At 48.6% G+C, this 18,277-nt stretch overlaps 1 protein-coding gene across 1 annotated transcript in view; it reads right to left on the bottom strand.

The window, feature by feature from the left end:
- The window catches only part of Spire2 (spire type actin nucleation factor 2), a 41,133-nt gene that overhangs the window by 14,504 nt on the left and 8,352 nt on the right, over positions 1-18,277 (bottom strand). The window contains exons 2-5 of the mRNA XM_031341736.1: positions 11,942-11,985; positions 3,218-3,574; positions 352-432; positions 74-238 (exon numbers count right to left, since the gene is read on the bottom strand). Of these exons, the coding sequence (XP_031197596.1) occupies positions 74-238; positions 352-432; positions 3,218-3,574; positions 11,942-11,985 (647 nt within the window). The remainder of the gene's footprint in view (positions 1-73; positions 239-351; positions 433-3,217; positions 3,575-11,941; positions 11,986-18,277) is intronic.

Raw genomic sequence — 18,277 nt, 5'->3', positions numbered from 1 at the left:
AAAGCAGTAAGACACGACCCAGCAAAAGGAAACCAGTAGGGCTGCTGCAGAGGACGACAGGGCCACGGCTTACCATGACCTTGCGTAGCTTATAATTCCTGGCACGGATATCCTGCATCAGCATCTCGAAGGGGGTAAGCTGGAACTCGGTGGGCAGTGGGTTGAACTCCTTCTCCTGCACCTTCTTCAGTTTTACCCCATGACGGAGCTCCCTCATGAGCTGGACCCATAGCCGGGCCTGACTCAGAAAACAAAATGGTCTCAGCTCTAGCACTTATGGCCCTCCCAGCATGAACCCTTCAGGGGTGTACCGTGCTCTTTGTCCCAGCCCACGAGGAGCCCCTGTCTTACCCAGTCTGTGTGTCCCAGGTGGTCAAGCTCAGCCAGTGGCTTCTCTACCCGTGGCTCATCCTCCCCAAGTTTCTGCAGCATCTAGGACCATACGGCTAGTTAGTGTGGAAGTGGCGGAGGGATGGACACAGCAGGGCCCTTCGAATCCCATCCAGCAGGAGACACTTCCCTACCACGCATCTACCACTTAGCCAGTGTACTGGCTGGTTTTGTGTGCCAACTTGACACAGGCTGGAGTTATCACAGAGAAGGGAGCTTCAGTTGGGGAAGTACCTCCATGAGATCCAGCTGTGGGGCATTTTCTCAATTAGTGATCAAGGGGGTAGGGCCCCTTGTGGGTGGTGCCATCCCTGGGCTGGAAGTCTTGGGTTCTATAAAAGAGCAGGCTGAGCAATCCAGTAAGAAACATCTCTCCATGGCCTCTGCATCAGCTTGAGTTCCAGTCCTGACTTCCTTTGATGATCAACAGTAATGTGGAAGTATAAGCTGAATAAACCCTTTCCTCCCCAACTTGCTTCTTGGTCATGATGTTTGTGCAGGAATAGAAACCCTGACTAAGGCAGCCAGCTAGAAAAGAGGCGTGAGGGCGCCCAACCCAGGCTCTGGAGCTTGGAAAAGATCTGGGAAACTGTACCTTGGCTTTGGAATTGCACAGGGAACTTTTCATCTCCTCTCTGGTCACTTCTCTTAAGCAGGGCCTGGTGAGAGCCTAGTGACCACATGGCACCGGCTCCCATCTTATCTACATGCCTCAGAGGGGCACAGTCCTAGACAGAAAGTCCCCCCACCCCCAGTTTCCCTCCAGATCTCAGTTCACCCAGCACCTCTGGACACTCTAGCCAAGCCACGAGCCCACCTATTCCCTTGGCATGCTTGTGGCTGCTTCTCTATGCACAGCCCACACTGGAGGTCACTACAGACTAGCGTCTCAGAAACTGTGTCTGCTCCCTCGGCTGCTGTTCTGTCACCAGCCTAGCATAGCGTGGCAAGTGTCAGTCTTCAAATAAGGGTGGGACTGATGGTAATCAGATGACAGGATGACCTGCCAGCAGGACCCAGGAGGCAGTCCAGATATAAAGCGCTAACATCATGGTGTGGGTCCCGGGAAGATGCCAGGGACTCAAGGCACACCCACGGGCATCTGCTCTTACTAAGTCCTCACTATAAAGAAATATCTACTCTTTTGTTTTGTTTTGTTTTTTTGAGACAGGATTTCTCTGCATAGTCCTGGCTGTCCTGGAACTTACTCTGTAGACCAGGTTGGCCTTGAACTCAGAAATCCATCTGCCTCTGCTCCCACATGCTGGGATTAAAGGCGTGTGCCACCACTGCCCTGCGAAATATCTACTCTTTAGAAGCTCCCACCCAACAATAACAGAGCCAGCTAGTTACCCTGGCTTTCACACCAAGCTACTTGCCAAACTGCTCTGAGACACACTATTGTGTGGGATTCCTGAGGCAAAGGGCACAGAGGCTAGCTCTCTTGTCCTACTTAGAATAGCTGCACCTGACCCTGAGCACCTGCTTCTTTCCAAGACAAGCCCAGGTGTCTCTGTCCAGGACTCTACATCTCCAGCATTCATTCCCTGACCTGTCTCTGGGACCAGGGGAATGGAGTGTAGCGGTGTGTGTCCCTGCTTAAGCAACAGCTCCTTTGTCTGCGTAAGGGGTTGATTTGAGCAACAGAACAGACCATGTTCAAAGAAGAACGAAAGCCTGACAGCCACAGGGAACATGAAGTCAGAACATGTCTCTGAGATGCTGAGGGGAGTGGAGCGGCAGCAGTTACAAGTGAGGAACAAAGGGTTCAAGCTTCATCCCAAACGCCATTGCTCCAACACCCCTAGAGCCCCATGCAGGCTCCAGAGGGTCAGGACGCCTTTAGGCTACAGGGAGAGAGATACAGCACAAAAAAAGGGCAGGGTGTGATTACAGATCAGCATCAACTCGCTTACAATTGAGTTTCTACCTGAGCAAGACAGAATGAAACCTCACCTGACCTCTGCTAAGCCCCGCCCCCATCATCAGCAGTAGAATGTTGGGGGTTGGGTGGGGTAGGACAGCCCACTTCACAGAAAAAAGTGGTGCTCTTCAAGCAGTACCAACGTCTTCAACAAAGAATGAAGACAGTCAAAAAGGCGTCAAGCCCTAACTCTGTGTTATGGAAGTCAGGGCAACCTAGAGGGAATCTGGCTCAGGAGCCCCTGTGGACAGGCTCTGGCACTGGGCCGAGGAACCCTAACTCTCAGAGGTGGCACCTGTTCATTTTTAAGATGCGGACCATCAAAGGATGAAGTAGGACTTTGGCAAGCACAGCAAATGCCCTGAAGGGATTCTCTCACGCACGCCCTACCCCCCAACATCTCCAAGCCCTTGGGCCTGCCTGTGCGGTTCTACAAAGGGGAGGATAGATAGCCACTTCCTCATGCATCTTTAGCATCACATTTTCCAGAGGATCTGGGGCTTGGAGACGCCCCCAGAGCAGAAAGTGAGGTGTGGGAAGGTAATGGCTAATTTAGAAGGAATGGGAGTGATACAGTAGAAATAAAGGCTAGGAGCCACTTCTGATTCCATTCTCTGAAAACCCAGTAGAAAGAAGGCATGAAGTTAAAAATGTATGAACATTTAGGACAGTGCCCAGCTTGGGGGAGGGGGAAAGTTATAGGTAGTCCTAGGAAGGTACAGTCGGGCACCAAGGATCTTCACCCCTGTTGGCTGACCAAGGGCGGATCCTATCTCCTTACTACCATCCCCACCCGATTTGTAAGCGCACCTCCCATCCATCTCCGCAGTTCCGTCCAGCACCAGCCCCTCCCCCGTTCCGCCCAGCAGCAGCCCAACCACTTGCAGTCCATATTCTGCTCACCTCTTTGGCCTCCCTCACCCGGGCCAGGAAGGCACGAAGCTCCAACGTCTCCACAAAGAGAGCACGGCACACTGCCTGGTAGTGGGCCTGCGCGCCGTGGGGGTCGGTCAGGCGCGAAGCACACAGCCGCATGGCCTGGGCAAAGGTGCGCACAGCTCGGGGGCCACCCTCAGTCTCCTCCTCCTCTTCTGGACCCACGTAGCCCTCATCCGCTGCCCCGCAGCTGCTGTCTTCGCAGTCGCTGTTGGCCATGAGGTCGATGAGCCTCTCCAGCTGCGGGCTGAGCTCTCGCTCCTCATTCTCATCTAACCCCCAGTCCAGAGCACGGTAGATGGCAAAGCCCAGTGACTGCACCATCTAAGGGACAGACATAAGATCAACAGAGACATTCTGAGCCACAACGGTACTGGAGCCCCGCAACCCACAGCACCCACCATCACAAGTCCAATGAGATGCTAGACAGAATGAGAGGGTGGGAGAAGAAGTCTCAGCACAGCTTTGCCACAAGGGAACCATCGTGGTACAAACCGTGGGCCACTGTTAAAAAGAGGTTCCCCAAACAGCACAACCATTTTAGAAAACAGGGAAATTCTTACCAATATGCACTGAACACGTGCTTCAGCACCCTCCCCTCCCAGGTATTTAACCCAGAGAAATGGAAAAGTACATCCACACAAGCCTTGCTCATAACTAGTCACGGATAGAGTCAAGGCGGCATGTGCCCACAGTGGGGCACCATAATACAAGGAGCAGACACACACACACACATACACCATAGACCGGGTGAAAAGCCTTTCTATGGTATGGTCGCATTAGCTTGACTCTAACCACCATGAGCCCATCTGCTTCAGTAGAAGTTAGTGGCTCCCTGAGCCGGGGCCCAGTTGGGATGATGGGAAGGAAGGCTCATGATGCCTTTATGGGAAAGGAAAGGACTTGTCTTGGCTCTGGTGCTGTTCACATAGTATATATGTCCCCCAAAAAAATATAATTGAGAAAGAGGTAATCTGGATGAGCATGAGCATCTCATGTAAAAGTGGGGCATAAATCAAAGCAGGAAGACCAGCTGACTGGGATGCTGCCTAGATACTGTAGTTTGTGGGGGGTTGGGGGTTTGGTTTCATAGTGCTGGGTATCCGGCCTTCACACATCATGTGAGAGTACTCTACCACTCCCAAACCTAGTGTTGAATTCTTTTTTTTTTTCTTTGCTTTTTTTTCGAGACAGGCTTTCTCTGTATATCCCTGGCTGTTCTGGAACTCACTCTGTAGACTAGGCTGGCCTCGAACTCAGAGATCCATCTGCCTCTGCCTCCCAAGTGCTAGGATTAAAGGTGTGCACCACCACCGCCTTGCGACTACATTTTTTTTTTATCCCACTCACTGCCCCTCTCACAGTCATCCTCTCCCACATCCTTTCCTCATCCCCCATCCCTTTCTCCTTTGAGCAGTTCCTGCCCCCATCCCCCTCCCCTGTCACTTCAAGTCTCTCCTGAGCTAGGTGCTTCCTCTCCCACTGATGACAGACAAGGCAGCCCAGCAAATAGAACATATCCCATGTACAGGCAACAGCTTCTGGGATAGCCCTTATTCTAGTTGTTTGGGACCCACATGAAGACCAAGCTGTGCCTCTGCTACATATAGGCAAGAGAGGTCTAGGTCCAGCCAGTGTATGTTCTTGGTTGGTGGTTCAGACTCTGAGCTCTTCAAGGGTTCATGTTAGTTGATTCTGTTGGTCTTCCTGTAGAGTTCCTATCCTGTCCGGGCTGCAATTCTTCCTTCTCCCATAAGAGCCCCCAAACTCCATCCACTGTTTGGCTGTGGGTATCTGTATCTGTCTGAGTCAGCTACTGGGTGAAGCCTCTCAGAAGACAACTTGTTCCTATCTTGGATCCAGGAACAGCAAAGCCTTCATACAGATATCCATCCTTGGCCAAGACTGCTTAACCATGAATACTTCTTGCCCCATATTCCAATTCTTCTTCTGTTTATATCTAAGGCTTGTGTCAGTGCTCTTAGTCCACGTGGAAGGATCTTAAAAAATTAGACAGCACTCAAGAGGTGTGATCACCCAGCCATCTTGCATTTAATCATACTTTTTTTTAAATGTCTATGAGTGTTCTGCCCAGATGTATGTATGTGCACTAGGTATATGTCTGATGCCCTCTGAAGTAAAGAGGGGGTTACAGGCAGCTGTGAGCTGTCGTGTGTGTGCTAGGAATTGAACCCAGGTCCTCTAGAAAAAAAAAAAAAACAAGTGTTCTTAACCACTGAGCCAAGTCTCTAGCACTATTTTTCTTCTCTTCCTTTCTTTTTGTTTTTAAATCAATTAATTTATTTTGGTTTTATGTGTATTGATTAGTGTTTTGTCTGTATGGACCTCTGTGCATCATGTGCACGCAGTAGCCTCAGAGGCCAAGAAGAGGGTGTGGGATCCCCTAGAACTGGGGTTACTGGCAGTTTGTGAGCAGCCGTGTGGGTGAGAAGAGCTGAACCAAGGCTCTCTGGAAGGTCCGATGGCTATAGCTGAGAAGCATCTCTCCAGGCCCTTTCTTTATTTTTGTCTGTCTGTTTTTTGAGGTAGCATCTCATGTAGCTTCGGATAGCCTAGTATTCCTGACCCTCCAGTGCTGGGGTCACAGGCCTGTGCCTTTGACACAGGGTATCTATGTAGCTCTGGCTGGCCTCAAACTCATAACCCTCCTGCTTTAGCCTCTTGAGTGCTGAGATTGTAGCCATGCTCCACACCACACCCAGCTGTGCTCCACCACACACATCCTGCTGTGTTCCATCATCCACACCCAGCCTCATATCTCTTTTACAGCAACATAACTTTTCTGGGAATATACATTAGCCTGACCAAAGTGGAAAGAAAACAACCACACTGAGGACACATGACGGAGTGAGAAGGTGTGGAAGGCACAGGGTCTGGACCTGGGGACTGGTGGAACTCACTGTGAGAGGCCACTGCTGCTTCAGTTGACTGTGTTTCCTGAAATTTTCCACAATGCTTTTGAGACAAAGTCTTACTATGTATCCCTGGATAGCCTCAAACTTCTAAGTCTCGTGTCTTAGCTTCCCAAAAGATTCTAAGCACGTGCCCCCATGCCTTATAATAAGTCTTTTCAAACTTTCTTTCATTTTATTTTTATTTTTATTTTATGTGTGTGGGTGCTTTGGATGCACCACATGCATGCAGTGGCCTGTGGAGGCCAGAATAGCATGCCAGGTCCCCTGAGGCTGGAGTTCCAGACACTGTGAGCTGCTGTGTCTGTGCTGGGAATCAGACCCAGATCCTCTGGAAGAACAGCCAGTACTCCTAACCGCCGAGCCATCTCTCCAGCCTCAGTAATTCTTTTTTTAAAGCACATTAAGCATCCCTGAGGTTTTTTTCTGCAGAGCCCTCTTACCTCAGCATTTCTCTGTTTCACTTGGCAAAGAACCCTCAGAGCTACCTTCAGAGCTGTCAATGACTTGGGGACAGTGGCTGGGAAGTGCACTGGAGCATGTTGTTTCCGCTTTCCAGATGCAGCCTGCACCTCAATTCTCCATGCCCATGTGACTATCGCCCCTGCCCCCCGCCCCCCCCACACCAGTTAGGTTTAATTAGACATGGGAACACTGCAATGGGCACTATAGTAGCTGAACACTAGGAGGATTAACAGTACCCCTAATCTGCTTAACACTTGCTTTTATGTTTCAAAAGGCTTTCATCAATTTGGCTGAGGTGGCACAGGCTTGTGATCCCTGCACGTGAGGGGCTGAGGCGAGAAAATTCTGACCTTGAGGACAGTCTGGGCTGCAGAATGAAAGCCTGTCTCGAAACAAATAAATATAAGGTTTGCAGGCCGAAGTTAGTGACACAGTTTGTTAATCCCAGGTACTCAGGAGGCAAAGGCAAGAAGATTCAAGTTCAGTACCTGCCTGGACTACAGTGCAGGTCTGAGGCCAGCCTAGGCAGTTTGGTGAAATCCCATTTCAAAATAAAAAGATAACCTGAGGCTGGAGGTGCTTCCTAGCACTTGCAAGACCTGAGGATCAATTTCCAGTATGACTGAATGAATGGTTTTCATATTTTCCTTCTTTGAACAGACTATCTGGAGCTGGAGAGATGGTTCAGTGGTTAAGAGCACTGGGTGCTCTTGCAGAGGACCTGGGTTTGGTTTCCAATACCTGCATGATGGCTCACAAATGTCCATGACTCCAGTTCCAAAGGATCCAACACTCTCTTCTGACCTCCTCAGGCACCAGGTACGCACAGAGTACAACGACATACATGCAAGCAAGAAAGCAAGCTAGCTAGAGAGATAGACAGACAGACACAAAAGAGCACTTGTATACGCAAAATAAATATTTGTTAAGAAAGGAAAGAATATCAAAGGTGTGCACAAATAACAGTTTGACTATGACAGACACTATCCTGGGCCTGTATAAAACTCCTCCTTCTTAACAACAATCCCCAGACACAACCTCCCATCTCACACACAGAGGGACGGAGGCATGGAGAGCTCAGGCCACTTCACTGTAGCTAGGAGCTGGACAAGCGAGACATGGGAGTTGGGTTTGTCTGTGCTGTGCTCTACATTTTCTACATGCATCAGTGGTCTCTCCACTCATTTCTGGCTAGCCCAGTATCCCAGGAAACCTGAGCCTGAGGCAGCCAGAGCAATAATTGGTCAAAGCCGGGGTCAGGCAAGAGAAAAGGTCTCTGGGTCATACAGGGCCATCTCAGAAGACACTGAAGCCGAAGGTACCTGGGGAAGGTAACCCTGGCCTCAAGAAGACTGGTAGGGCCAGGTGGTGGTGGCACATGCCTTTAATCCCAGCACTTGGGAGGCAGAGGCAGGAGGATTTCTGAGTTCGAGGCCAGCCTAGTCTACAGAGTGAGTTCCAGGACAGCCAGGGCTACACAGAGAAACCCTGTCTTGAAAAACAAAAAAAAAAAACAAAACAAAACAAAAAAAAATAAAATAAAGAAGAAGAAGAAGAAGAAGAAGAAGAAGAAGAAGAAGAAGAAGAAGAAGAAGAAGAAGAAGAAGAAGAAGAGGAAGAAGAAGACTGGTGGGAATGGCAAAGCCATAGCAGAGCAAAGTCTTGGCCCACCCCTGGGCTGCTTTCACTCTGTTGTTTTCTACCTTAAGCTGGTTAGAGCCATAGACTGGCTCCAGGGCACACCTGTGAATACAGAGCGATTGGGCTTGGCGCTATCATCTAGTGTCTGGTCACGCCCGACAGGTGGAAGATGGCAGGCAGGGCTTTAGCCAGTGGCCAGGGTAGAGTGCTATGGGAAACTAGACTCTAGGGACCATCTCAGGTCTGCTCTTGGGTATGACCATGGAAAGGGAGGGCTAGCAAGGTAAGGGGACAGAAACATGGAGAGCTCACACAGTAAATTCATTTGTTGTAGAGGTAGATGTCAGGTAGGAGTGAAGCGCTCCAAGATCTCTGTGTGCTTCGGGGCTCTGTGATGCTCAGCTGGGTGGCACTGGCAGGGTCTCCACATGACTCCACAGTAAGACAGGCTGAGAAGCAAGCTGGAAGCCCCCACCCCCCAATCCCAAAGCACACTGCAGAGAAGTAGCCCAGTTTGCCCAGGCCACTGTCTTTTTCCTGGTTGCTGGCCTCCACCAGCAGCAAGCCAGGGGAAGGGTTAAGTCCAGCCAAGCCTCTTATCTGATGGCTTCTTTGGTAAAAGCTTTCCTGTGTCCCAACTCACTGGAAACTTTCTCTGGAACACAGAGAATGCTTTCCATTAGCAAAGCTGGGCAGCTGGCCAGGCTCAGGACCTCCGACTCTACAAGTTCAAGCATGGCCATCAGCCTGGAATCTGACAGCAATTAGAGGGGCTGTCCAGGTAGTTCCTGAAACCCAAGAAGCCAGAATGAAGCTTAACTCTTGAGTGGCTCCCTCACTGTATTTCCTGGGGATGGAGCTGCTAGATTCTCACACGGGGGCCTCTGTGAACAGTCCACATAGGACTCCCTCATCCAAAGCACTTGACAAGTATGGTATGGCATATTACAGAAGGCATCCTCTAGGTAGTTGGTAGCAGGTGCACCTCTGTGAGCTCTGGATAACAAGAGTCAGCTGATGTCCCAAGCCAGCCGACCTGTCACTTTCACTAAGAACTGTATGTGCTGGTAAGATGTAGTGCCAGTCCGATATATTGGTACATGCCTTTCTTTAATCCTAGCCCTTAGGAGGCAGATGCAGGTGGATCTCTGTGAGTTCAAGGCCAAGTGGGTCTGCACAATGAGTTCCAGGACAGCCAGGGATAGATAGCTCTGCCTCAAATAAATAAATAAATAAATAAATAAATAAATAAATAAATAAAACCAAATAGATAAACAAATTAATTAAATGTAAGGAAGTATAATATTTTTCTTCTTGAGGAAAGGGCTAAGTTAGAGAAGAGGAGGAAGGGGAGGAGGAGGGGAGGGAGAGGGAAAAGAGAGGGGAGGAGGAGGGGAGGAGGAGAGAAAGGAGAAGAAAAAGGAGGAAGGAAAGGACGAGGGAGAGGAGGAGGAGAGGAGGAGGGAAAGGAAGAGGGAAAGGACGAGGGAAAGGAGGAGGGGAAGGAGGAGGGGAAGGAGGAGGGAAAGGAGGAGGGAAAGGAGGAGGGAAAGGAGGAGGGAAAGGAGGAGGGAAAGGAGGAGGAGAGGAGGAGGGAAAGGAGGAGGGAAAGGAGGAGGGAAAGGAGGAGGGAAAGGAGGAGGGAAAGGAGGAGGAGAGGAGGAGGGAAAGGACGAGGCATATGATTCTGAGTTGGCTTTGTTGCTGTCTTTATGTAACACATGGGATCCCCTTGATCTAAGCTTACCTCATCCGTGGAACACTATTATGCTAAATATATAAATGCACAGGTTTCCTCCTTCCCTCCATATCTCTTCCTTATGTTCCCTCAAAGCTTCAGTGTCCCAAGAAGATGGAATTTCAGGTCTGTACCACTGCATACAGCCTTATAAATTATTTAATAAAATTATACTTTGAAAAGCCACATTTCAAAGGAAGAAAACCTCAGAGCAGGCCATGTGTCCTCGAACCCCACTCTCTAACTCTGCTGCTCACACGCTGCTCTCTTCTGTTCCCCAAAGGTTCTTTCTCATCCTAGGACATAAGTGGTTTCCACTCTTGTTTTGGTTGTTTTGTTTTGTTTTGTTTTGTTTTGTTTTCGAGACAGGGTTTCTCTGTGTAGCCCTGGCTGTCCTGGAACTCACTCTGTAGACTAGGCTGGCCTCGAACTCAGAAATCCTCCTGCCTCTGCCTCCCAAGTGCTGGGATTAAAGGCGTGTACCACCACTGTCTGGCTGTGGTTTCCACACTTAATTGCCTTTTGAGAAACAAGTAGAAGAAACAGATGAAATATCACAACTCATTGGGAAAAAAAAATGAGGGGCTAAAGAGAAGGCTCGGCGGTTAAGAGCACTGACTGTTCTTCCGAAGGTCCTGAGTTCAAATCCCAGCCACCACATGGGGGCTCGCAACCATCCTTGATGAGATCTGACACCTTCTTCAGGTGTTGTCTGAAGACAGCTACAGTGTACTTACATACAATAAATAAATAAATCTTAAAAAAAGAAAAGAAAAGAAAAGAAAAAACAAAATGAAATAAAGCATAAAGGTGATGGAAAGCCAACTGGGGTGGCACACACCCTGGGAAACTGAGGCAGGAGCATGTTGGGGGGGGTTTCAAAGCCTCACTGGCCATAGCTATGTGGTAAGTGGAGGATTACACAAAACCATGTAAAACAAAAACAAAAATAAAACATCAGACGAAGACCACTACCTCAAAACAATGGGTGGAAATGCAAGGTTTGGTCATTGGTCATCAGCTGGTTTCCATTTGCCCTGACTTCCATGCTGAGAAGCTTGCCTGCAGACCACACTGTTTTCCAGCAACCCAGAAAGTGTGGTCAGCAGTACAGGCTCACTTACTGATCCCACTCCCAAACGGGAGAGAAGCCAGCATGTGGGTTCTGAGCACACGAGGCTCCTCACCCTGCCTGTCTCCTGTGAACGGCTTCTTCATCAACCTCAGTTAAGACCTTCATGTGTTTACCTGTGTCTGGCCTCACCTAAAGGACACTGTGTCTCTGTATACTTCATAATTTATATTTTACAATACAGGCGTCTTAATTAGATTTCGATCATTGTGGTAAAACACTCTGACTAAAGCAACTGAAGACAAGATTTATTTCAGCGTACGACTCTCATCACCGAGGAAGGCACTCAAGGCAAGAACCCGGAAGCAGGTCCTGAAGCAGAGCCCATGGGGGAGTGCTGCTTACTGGCAGACTTGCTTCTGCCTGCTTTCTTATACTATTGAGGACCACTGCCTAGGGGTGGCACTGCCCACAATGGCATCAATCAGGAACCAAGAAAATGCCCCACAAGCTTGCCTATAGGCCAATTGTAGTTTTACTTATTATCTATACAGTGGCCTGTCCGTATGTATGCCTGCAGGCCAGAAAGAGGGCACCAGATCTTATTACAGATGGTTGTGAGCCATTGATATGGTTGCTGGGAATTGAACTCAGGACCTCTAGAAGATCAGTCAGTGCTCTTAACTGCTGAACCATCACTCCAGCCAATCTTACAGAGGTATTTTCTCAATTGAGGTTCCATCCCCTCAGATGATTATAGCTTGTGCCAAGTTGACAAAAACTATCCAGCACAAGAGATCAATTTTATTACATATCAAGTAGTTTAAAATTGCTTTCAATACCTGGGCTTCTGAGCTGGCTGGTGGTACCACCATGGTTGTTGGCTCTGCAAGAGAAAACAGTCAAGGTTACGTTGAAAGCCTAAAGACCCCACAGACAAGGTTGCCCATCCCTTCTCCTGTTCCTTCTTCCCCAAGACATACAGCACATCCCCAAAGGAACACCAGAAAGCTCACAATGGGCTGAGATACACAGCACCTTGACAGAAACCCCACGGCCTAGCCTAAGCCAGTATGGGCAGGGTTCAGGCTACAGAGCATATATAAGGTGGACCCTTGCAGGCAGCTTTCCATCCCATGGTCCATAGCAACAGCTCAGAGGAGAAAGTCAGGGTGCAGAGTCAGCAGGGCTGTGTGTGTGAATGCATCTGAAGATGGGGGACGGCTTAGTTGTCTTAGTTGTCGCTGCAGGGATGACCAATGATCTGAGATGGGCTCCCTAGAACTGAGGTCCTGTGAGCCAGGACACACAGGAAGATAAGAAACCCTGGGCCAGTGGGTAAATAAATCCACATCTCACGGTGGACCCAAAGGTTGGGGTTTTTTCCAACAGCACCTCTCTCTCAAACAGGGAGGGCAGATGGAAGCTGGACTCTGCATTTATTTACTAAACACATCAGTGGGAATGATAAGAAGTGAGTCAGCATTTTCAAGGGCTTACTCATCGGCTCAGCCAGAGCTCAGGCCCTGGGTCCCTTCAACAGCCATTTCACAGATGAGGAGCTGAAGGCAACGGGTGAAGCTGCTGACTCTCAGGTATCAGAGCTGGCAGGTGACGGTGTCTCAAGGAGGCAGGCCAGAGACCTTAGAAGGTGGCCACAGCAGCCCCTCAACTAGCCCACTTCTAACCATCCCTGTTCCCAAGCCTCCTCTAATGTCATATAAAGGTAGAACCACGAAAGGACATGAACCACAGCCTCCCTGAGTTCTAGAATGAAGTGAGACATAAAAAAACAACAAACCAGGGCTGGAGAGATGGCTCAGTGGTGAAGAGCACTGACTGCTCTTCCGAAGGTCCTGAGTTCAAATCCAGCAACCACATGGTGGCTCACAACCATCTGTAATGAGATCTGACTCCCTCTTCTGGAGAGTCTGAAGACAGCTACAGTGTGCTTACATGTAATAAATAAATAAATCTTAAAAAAAAAAAAAAACAAACAACAAACCATGAAACCGTCTGCTAAGTAAACCTGCTAACTCCACAAATACATTCAAATTGCATCAAGAACCAGGAAGACTGCCAAAGATAGAGACTGTGAGCCCCATTAAAATAATGAAAACAATCTATCCCCCAAATCAGTGAGGCAATAAAGAAAGTGAGCTGAGAAAGCTTGCTGTCTGAGGTCTGTCATCCCAGGAGCTGTCCCCAGCACACATGGGATGCTTAACAAAACTTTGTAGCTGTGACTGGATTTGGACACTGGAAAGATGAAAGAAAAATGAAGAATGAGGGTGCTTCCTGAAAAAGCTCACGCTCTGAGTCACGCTGGGGGCCAGGAAGGCAAGGCAGGCTGGTGGATGTTAGCTGGTTCTGAGTCCTAGTCTTCAGCCCAGAGCAGCTTTCTGGCTGGAATTTTTAATAAGATAATGTCTCACGTAGTTTCAGGCTGGCCCTGAAACTCAGCACATAGCTGAGAAGAAACTTGAATTTCTTCTTCTTCTCCTTCTCCTTCTTGGATTTATTTGTTATTATAAATAAGTACACTATAGCTGACTTCAGCTGCACCAGAAGAGGGAGTCAGATCTCATTACAGATGGTTGTGAGCCACCATGTGGTTGCTGGGATTCGAACTCAGGACCTTCGTAAGAGCAGTCGGTGCTCTTACCCGCTGAGCCATCTCATCAGCCTGAAACTTGAATTTCTGACCCTCTTGCTTCCACCTCTCCAGTACTGGGATTGGAGATGTGGGCAAATGCATCCAGTTTGTGTGTCGGAGACTGAGCCCGCACCTCCTTGTGTGTGCCACGTAAATACTGAGTGAGCAGCTGTCCTAGCCCACGAGTACAATGTTTTTAATGCATTAACAGTTGTCTCTGTTAGGGTTTCTAATCCTGCAACAAAATACCATGGTCAAAAGACAAGTTGGTGAGAAAGGGGGTTTATTCAGCTTACACTTCCACATTGTTCTTCATCAGCAAAGAAAGTCAGGACAGGAACTCACACAGGGCAGGAAACAGGAAGGAGGAGGCAGGAGCTGATGCAGAGGCCGTGAGGGGTGCTGCTTACTGGATTGCTTTCCCTGGCTTGCTCAGCCTGCTCTCTTATAGAACCCAGGTCCACCAGCACAGGTTTGGCACCACCCACAATGGGCCCTCCCCATTGATCACTAATTGAGAGAATGTCCTTACAGCTGGATCTCATGGAGGCATTTCCTCAGCTGAGGCTCCTTCCTCTCTGATGACTCTAGCTTGTGTCAAGTTGACAAGTAAAGCCAGCCAGTACAATAGTCACTATGATTAAAAAAAAAAAAAAAAAAAAAAAAAAAAGATGTCCCAAAATTGTTTATGGATCTAATTATGCCTCAAGTTGCAAAAGATGTGGGGAGTTTGGTTATTGCTGTTTTGAGACAGACTATTATTGTCTAGCTCAAAGTCATGACAATGCTCCTGCCTCAACTTCTTGAGTGCTGGGATTACAGGGATAATCACTATTCCAGGGGGTCTTGGGTTTTAATGAGCAAGCTATGACCTTGTGAGCTCCTGGGCTGACAGTGTCCACACAGCCCCGGCCCAGAGACAATGCAAAGCTAACAAATGTGATACCCTCAGCATTGTGCTGAGGGCGCAGACTCTGAGTGTGCCACCCCACTGCCAAGATTTCTTCTTTACGCACGAGGAAACTGGATTCCAGCAGTCTGAAAAATCCACTTGAAACCATATGGATGATAAATAATGGAGCTGGGCCAACGAGTTCCCGTTATGTCTGAAAGCTAGGTCAGGATAGGAGTCAGAAGCAGGACACTCACTCAGTTTCCATCAGCATCGTTTCTGTTATGGACCCAGATGCAGCTTGGTGCTGATTTACCCAAGCAGGGAATGAATCCTCGCCCTGACAATAGATGGCCACTCCAGATTCTTTGGTTAAGTAGCAAACGAGAAATCCAGGGGCCAAGGAGTTTTTTCCTGGAAACGAGCCTGTGCCTTGGAGGTAAGAGGGAAGATTTCATCTGGAGGACCACCCACCCAGCCCCTCCTCCAGTGGAAGGTGCCTCTGCCACCAGTGGTGGGAGGCGGAGCTGCCTCTGGGGAGCCAGCTGTCCTCAAGTCAGGTTCTGTCCAGTCCACAGTTATGGGGCAAGTGGATGACATCACTTCATCATCCAGGGGACAGAAATGGCACCTTCCTGCCACGCTCATGATATCACCTCAAGGAAGAAGTGAGCTAATAATAGATGCTGAGACGATTCTTAGGGTGTGATGCCAGATGGATATGCAGTGGCACAGTGCAATGGTAGGAGCTCCTGACTCTACCTCCTTCTTGGGGTTTGGGTCAGGGTCAGGGTTAACTGTCCACTCTATATGATACCTCACCCCTAACTCTGCTAATGGGGACTCTATACATCTTAGGGAGGCCTCTTGCTACACATTCCCTGCCCCATGTCTGGGCTTCTGGGAGTATTTTGACAGTGAATGAAGGCTGGAAGGAGCCAGAGCCTTTTTAAATCAAAAGACTTCCTTCCAGGCCGGGCACACACCTTTAATCCCAGCACTTGAGAGGCAGGGGCAGGCAGATTTCTGAGTTCGAGGCCAGCCTGGTCTACAGAGTGAGTTCCAGGATAGCCAGGGCTACACAGAGAAATCCTGTCTCGAAAAATCAAAAAAAAAAAAAAAAAAAAAAAAAAAAAAAAAAGAAAGAAAGAAAGAAAGAAAGAAAGAAAAAAGAAAAAATACTTCCTTCCTGTCCTGCATCCCAGGCACAGGGCAATGAAGATGTGGCATACATAGTCCCTGGTGAACAAGGCAACTGGCCACAGCCCTTGGAAGGCGGCCTGCGAAGTCTCTCAAAGTTATAAACCCTCACCTTCTCACTTAGCTTGTGGGCTTTGAGAAGGCACACCTCGGCATCATGATACCTACAAGATCATTCGGTGCTACAGTTATCCAACACCAAAAATCTTTAGTGTCCTCGAAAGACAGACACACAGGGCACCTGCACCCAGGACATTAGGTGTCACTAAAAAGAGCAAAGTAGCCAGGTAAGGTGTCAGATTAAGAAATTTACTTGGTGGTGCATGGCTTTAATCCCAGCACACAGGAGGCAGAGGTGAATTTTTGGGTTCGAGGCCAGCTTGATCTATAGAGCAAATTCCAGGACAGCCAAGGGTACACAGAGAAACCCTGTCTCGAAAAACTAAAAATAGAGAGAAAGGGGAAAAAAGAAAAGAAAAGAAAAAGAAATTTACTTGAAACCAGATCTGGGAGGCTGAGGCAATAAGATTCCAAGTTTAAGGTCAACCTCAGTAACACAGAAAGAAAGACCCTGTTTCAAACAAGGAACCAATGGGATATCTTCTGTGTGCTCAGTTGATCCAAGGTCCACACTCAGGGAGAAAAACAAAACAAAACAGAAAGCAAGGCCTGACTTTAGGAGGAAGTACACTTGCCTGCGTGCTGGTATGTGCAGGAAACCCTCACGTTCTTGGCAGCCTGTGAGGAGGGATGACAGGCTTCCAGGCACAGCGACCCAAGGACTCCTTCAAGGTCTCCCTCAAACTTTCTGAATGTGGGTGCTGGCTGCTCTTATAGAGGACTGGCATTCCCCACACTCCCAGGACAGCCCACAGCACTGTGTCACAGTCTCCAGTTCCGGAGGATTCAACTCCCTCTTCTAGCTTCCATGGGCATCCGGCATGCACATGATACACATCCATACGTTCAGGGAAAATTCTCACACATATGAGATAAAATTTAAGAAGTCTTCTGAATTTCAAAAATATGTGGATTTGCTAAACTCAAGGAAAAAAAATTGGGGGCTGGACATTGTGGCACATGGCTTTAATCCCAGCACTCGGGAGGCAGAGACAGGTGGATCTCTTGCGTTTTAGCAGCCAGGTCTACAGAGTGAATTCCAGGACAGCCAGTGCTACACAGAGAAACCCTGTCAAATAAATAAATAAATAAATAAATAAATAAATAAATAAATAAATAAATTTGGGAAAGAAAAAATACAGCACCTACATTTCTCCTAGGTCTGGGTACAGCCTCCAGCCAAGAGACTGGAGTCAAAGGTCATGTGACTGAACCATACCAGTTTCCTCTTGAAGAAGTGGTATCACTTACCACAAAGGGCTTGTCAGGATTGGGTGGAAACACACCCAGTGACTGGCACGCGGTAAGTAAGCCACAAGTACAGGTGGGTGGCTTCCACTAACAAGAAATGAACTGTAAAACTGAGCTGTGACCCAGGTCAAGCATCAGCCTTGGAAACTGGAGAAAGCCGAGAGGGAGAGCCACCCACAGGGAGGCTCACAGTCTGAGTCCCGTGTTTGTTTAATAAACAGAATTCTGTGGGGCAAAGGGATACAGGTGTGGCCATCCTGCGCTTCAACAGCTGGGCGTGGCTGATCCCGGCCTAAGTGAGAGCAGCAGGCTTCACCCACACAATCTACGCCCACACACCACTCCCAGGAAGTGCCTTGCTACAGCAGGAACCCGTCCACCAGAGGCAGATCTGGAGGTGACCCACGTCAGCAGCCCTGAACCTTGAGCATTCATGATTCTCTAACAATGGGCAAATCTTGGGGGCTGGAGTCGGGGAGCATAAATTAACAGCCAAAACAAAACAATGGGCAGGCCTGGTTTCCATATCTAACCTCTGACAGCACATCCAGGGGCATCACCAAGACTGCACCACTGGTCCCAGCCAGAAGACGGTGCAGGAAGTTGACAGAATTAGATTACAGGAAGATGGCTCAGCCTGTAAAAGTGCTTGTTCTGCAAGCTTAAAGACCTGAGTTCCATCCACAAAAGGGCAGAGGAAAAGTTCTGAAAGTTATCCACGTGCATCATGGCACGTGTATGCTCATAGACACAGATGTGTCACACACAGCGTGTGGGTAATAAATGTTAAAGAAAATAAACTGTGTGACACTATGTTAGAAAGATGCTATTCCTTGGGGTGGGACATTGATGAGATGGCTCAGTGGGTAGACCAAGCTGAGCAACCTGCATTCAATCCCTGCAGTTTGAGAACTGGCTCCTGCAAGCTGCCCTCATAGACATAAGTGTATCATCTTATGTCTATGAGTGCTTTGCATATATGTAAGCTCACCCCATGCATGAGTGCCCACAGAGGCCAGAAGAGGGCATCAGATCCTTTGGCTCTGGTTTTGGCGGTAG

The sequence above is a fragment of the Mastomys coucha genome, unplaced genomic scaffold (assembly GCF_008632895.1).
Source record: "Mastomys coucha isolate ucsf_1 unplaced genomic scaffold, UCSF_Mcou_1 pScaffold22, whole genome shotgun sequence".
Classification (NCBI taxonomy): Eukaryota; Metazoa; Chordata; class Mammalia; order Rodentia; family Muridae; genus Mastomys; species Mastomys coucha.
Note: the sequence above shows the minus strand (reverse complement) of the source record. Positions and strands in the feature narration are given on the sequence as shown.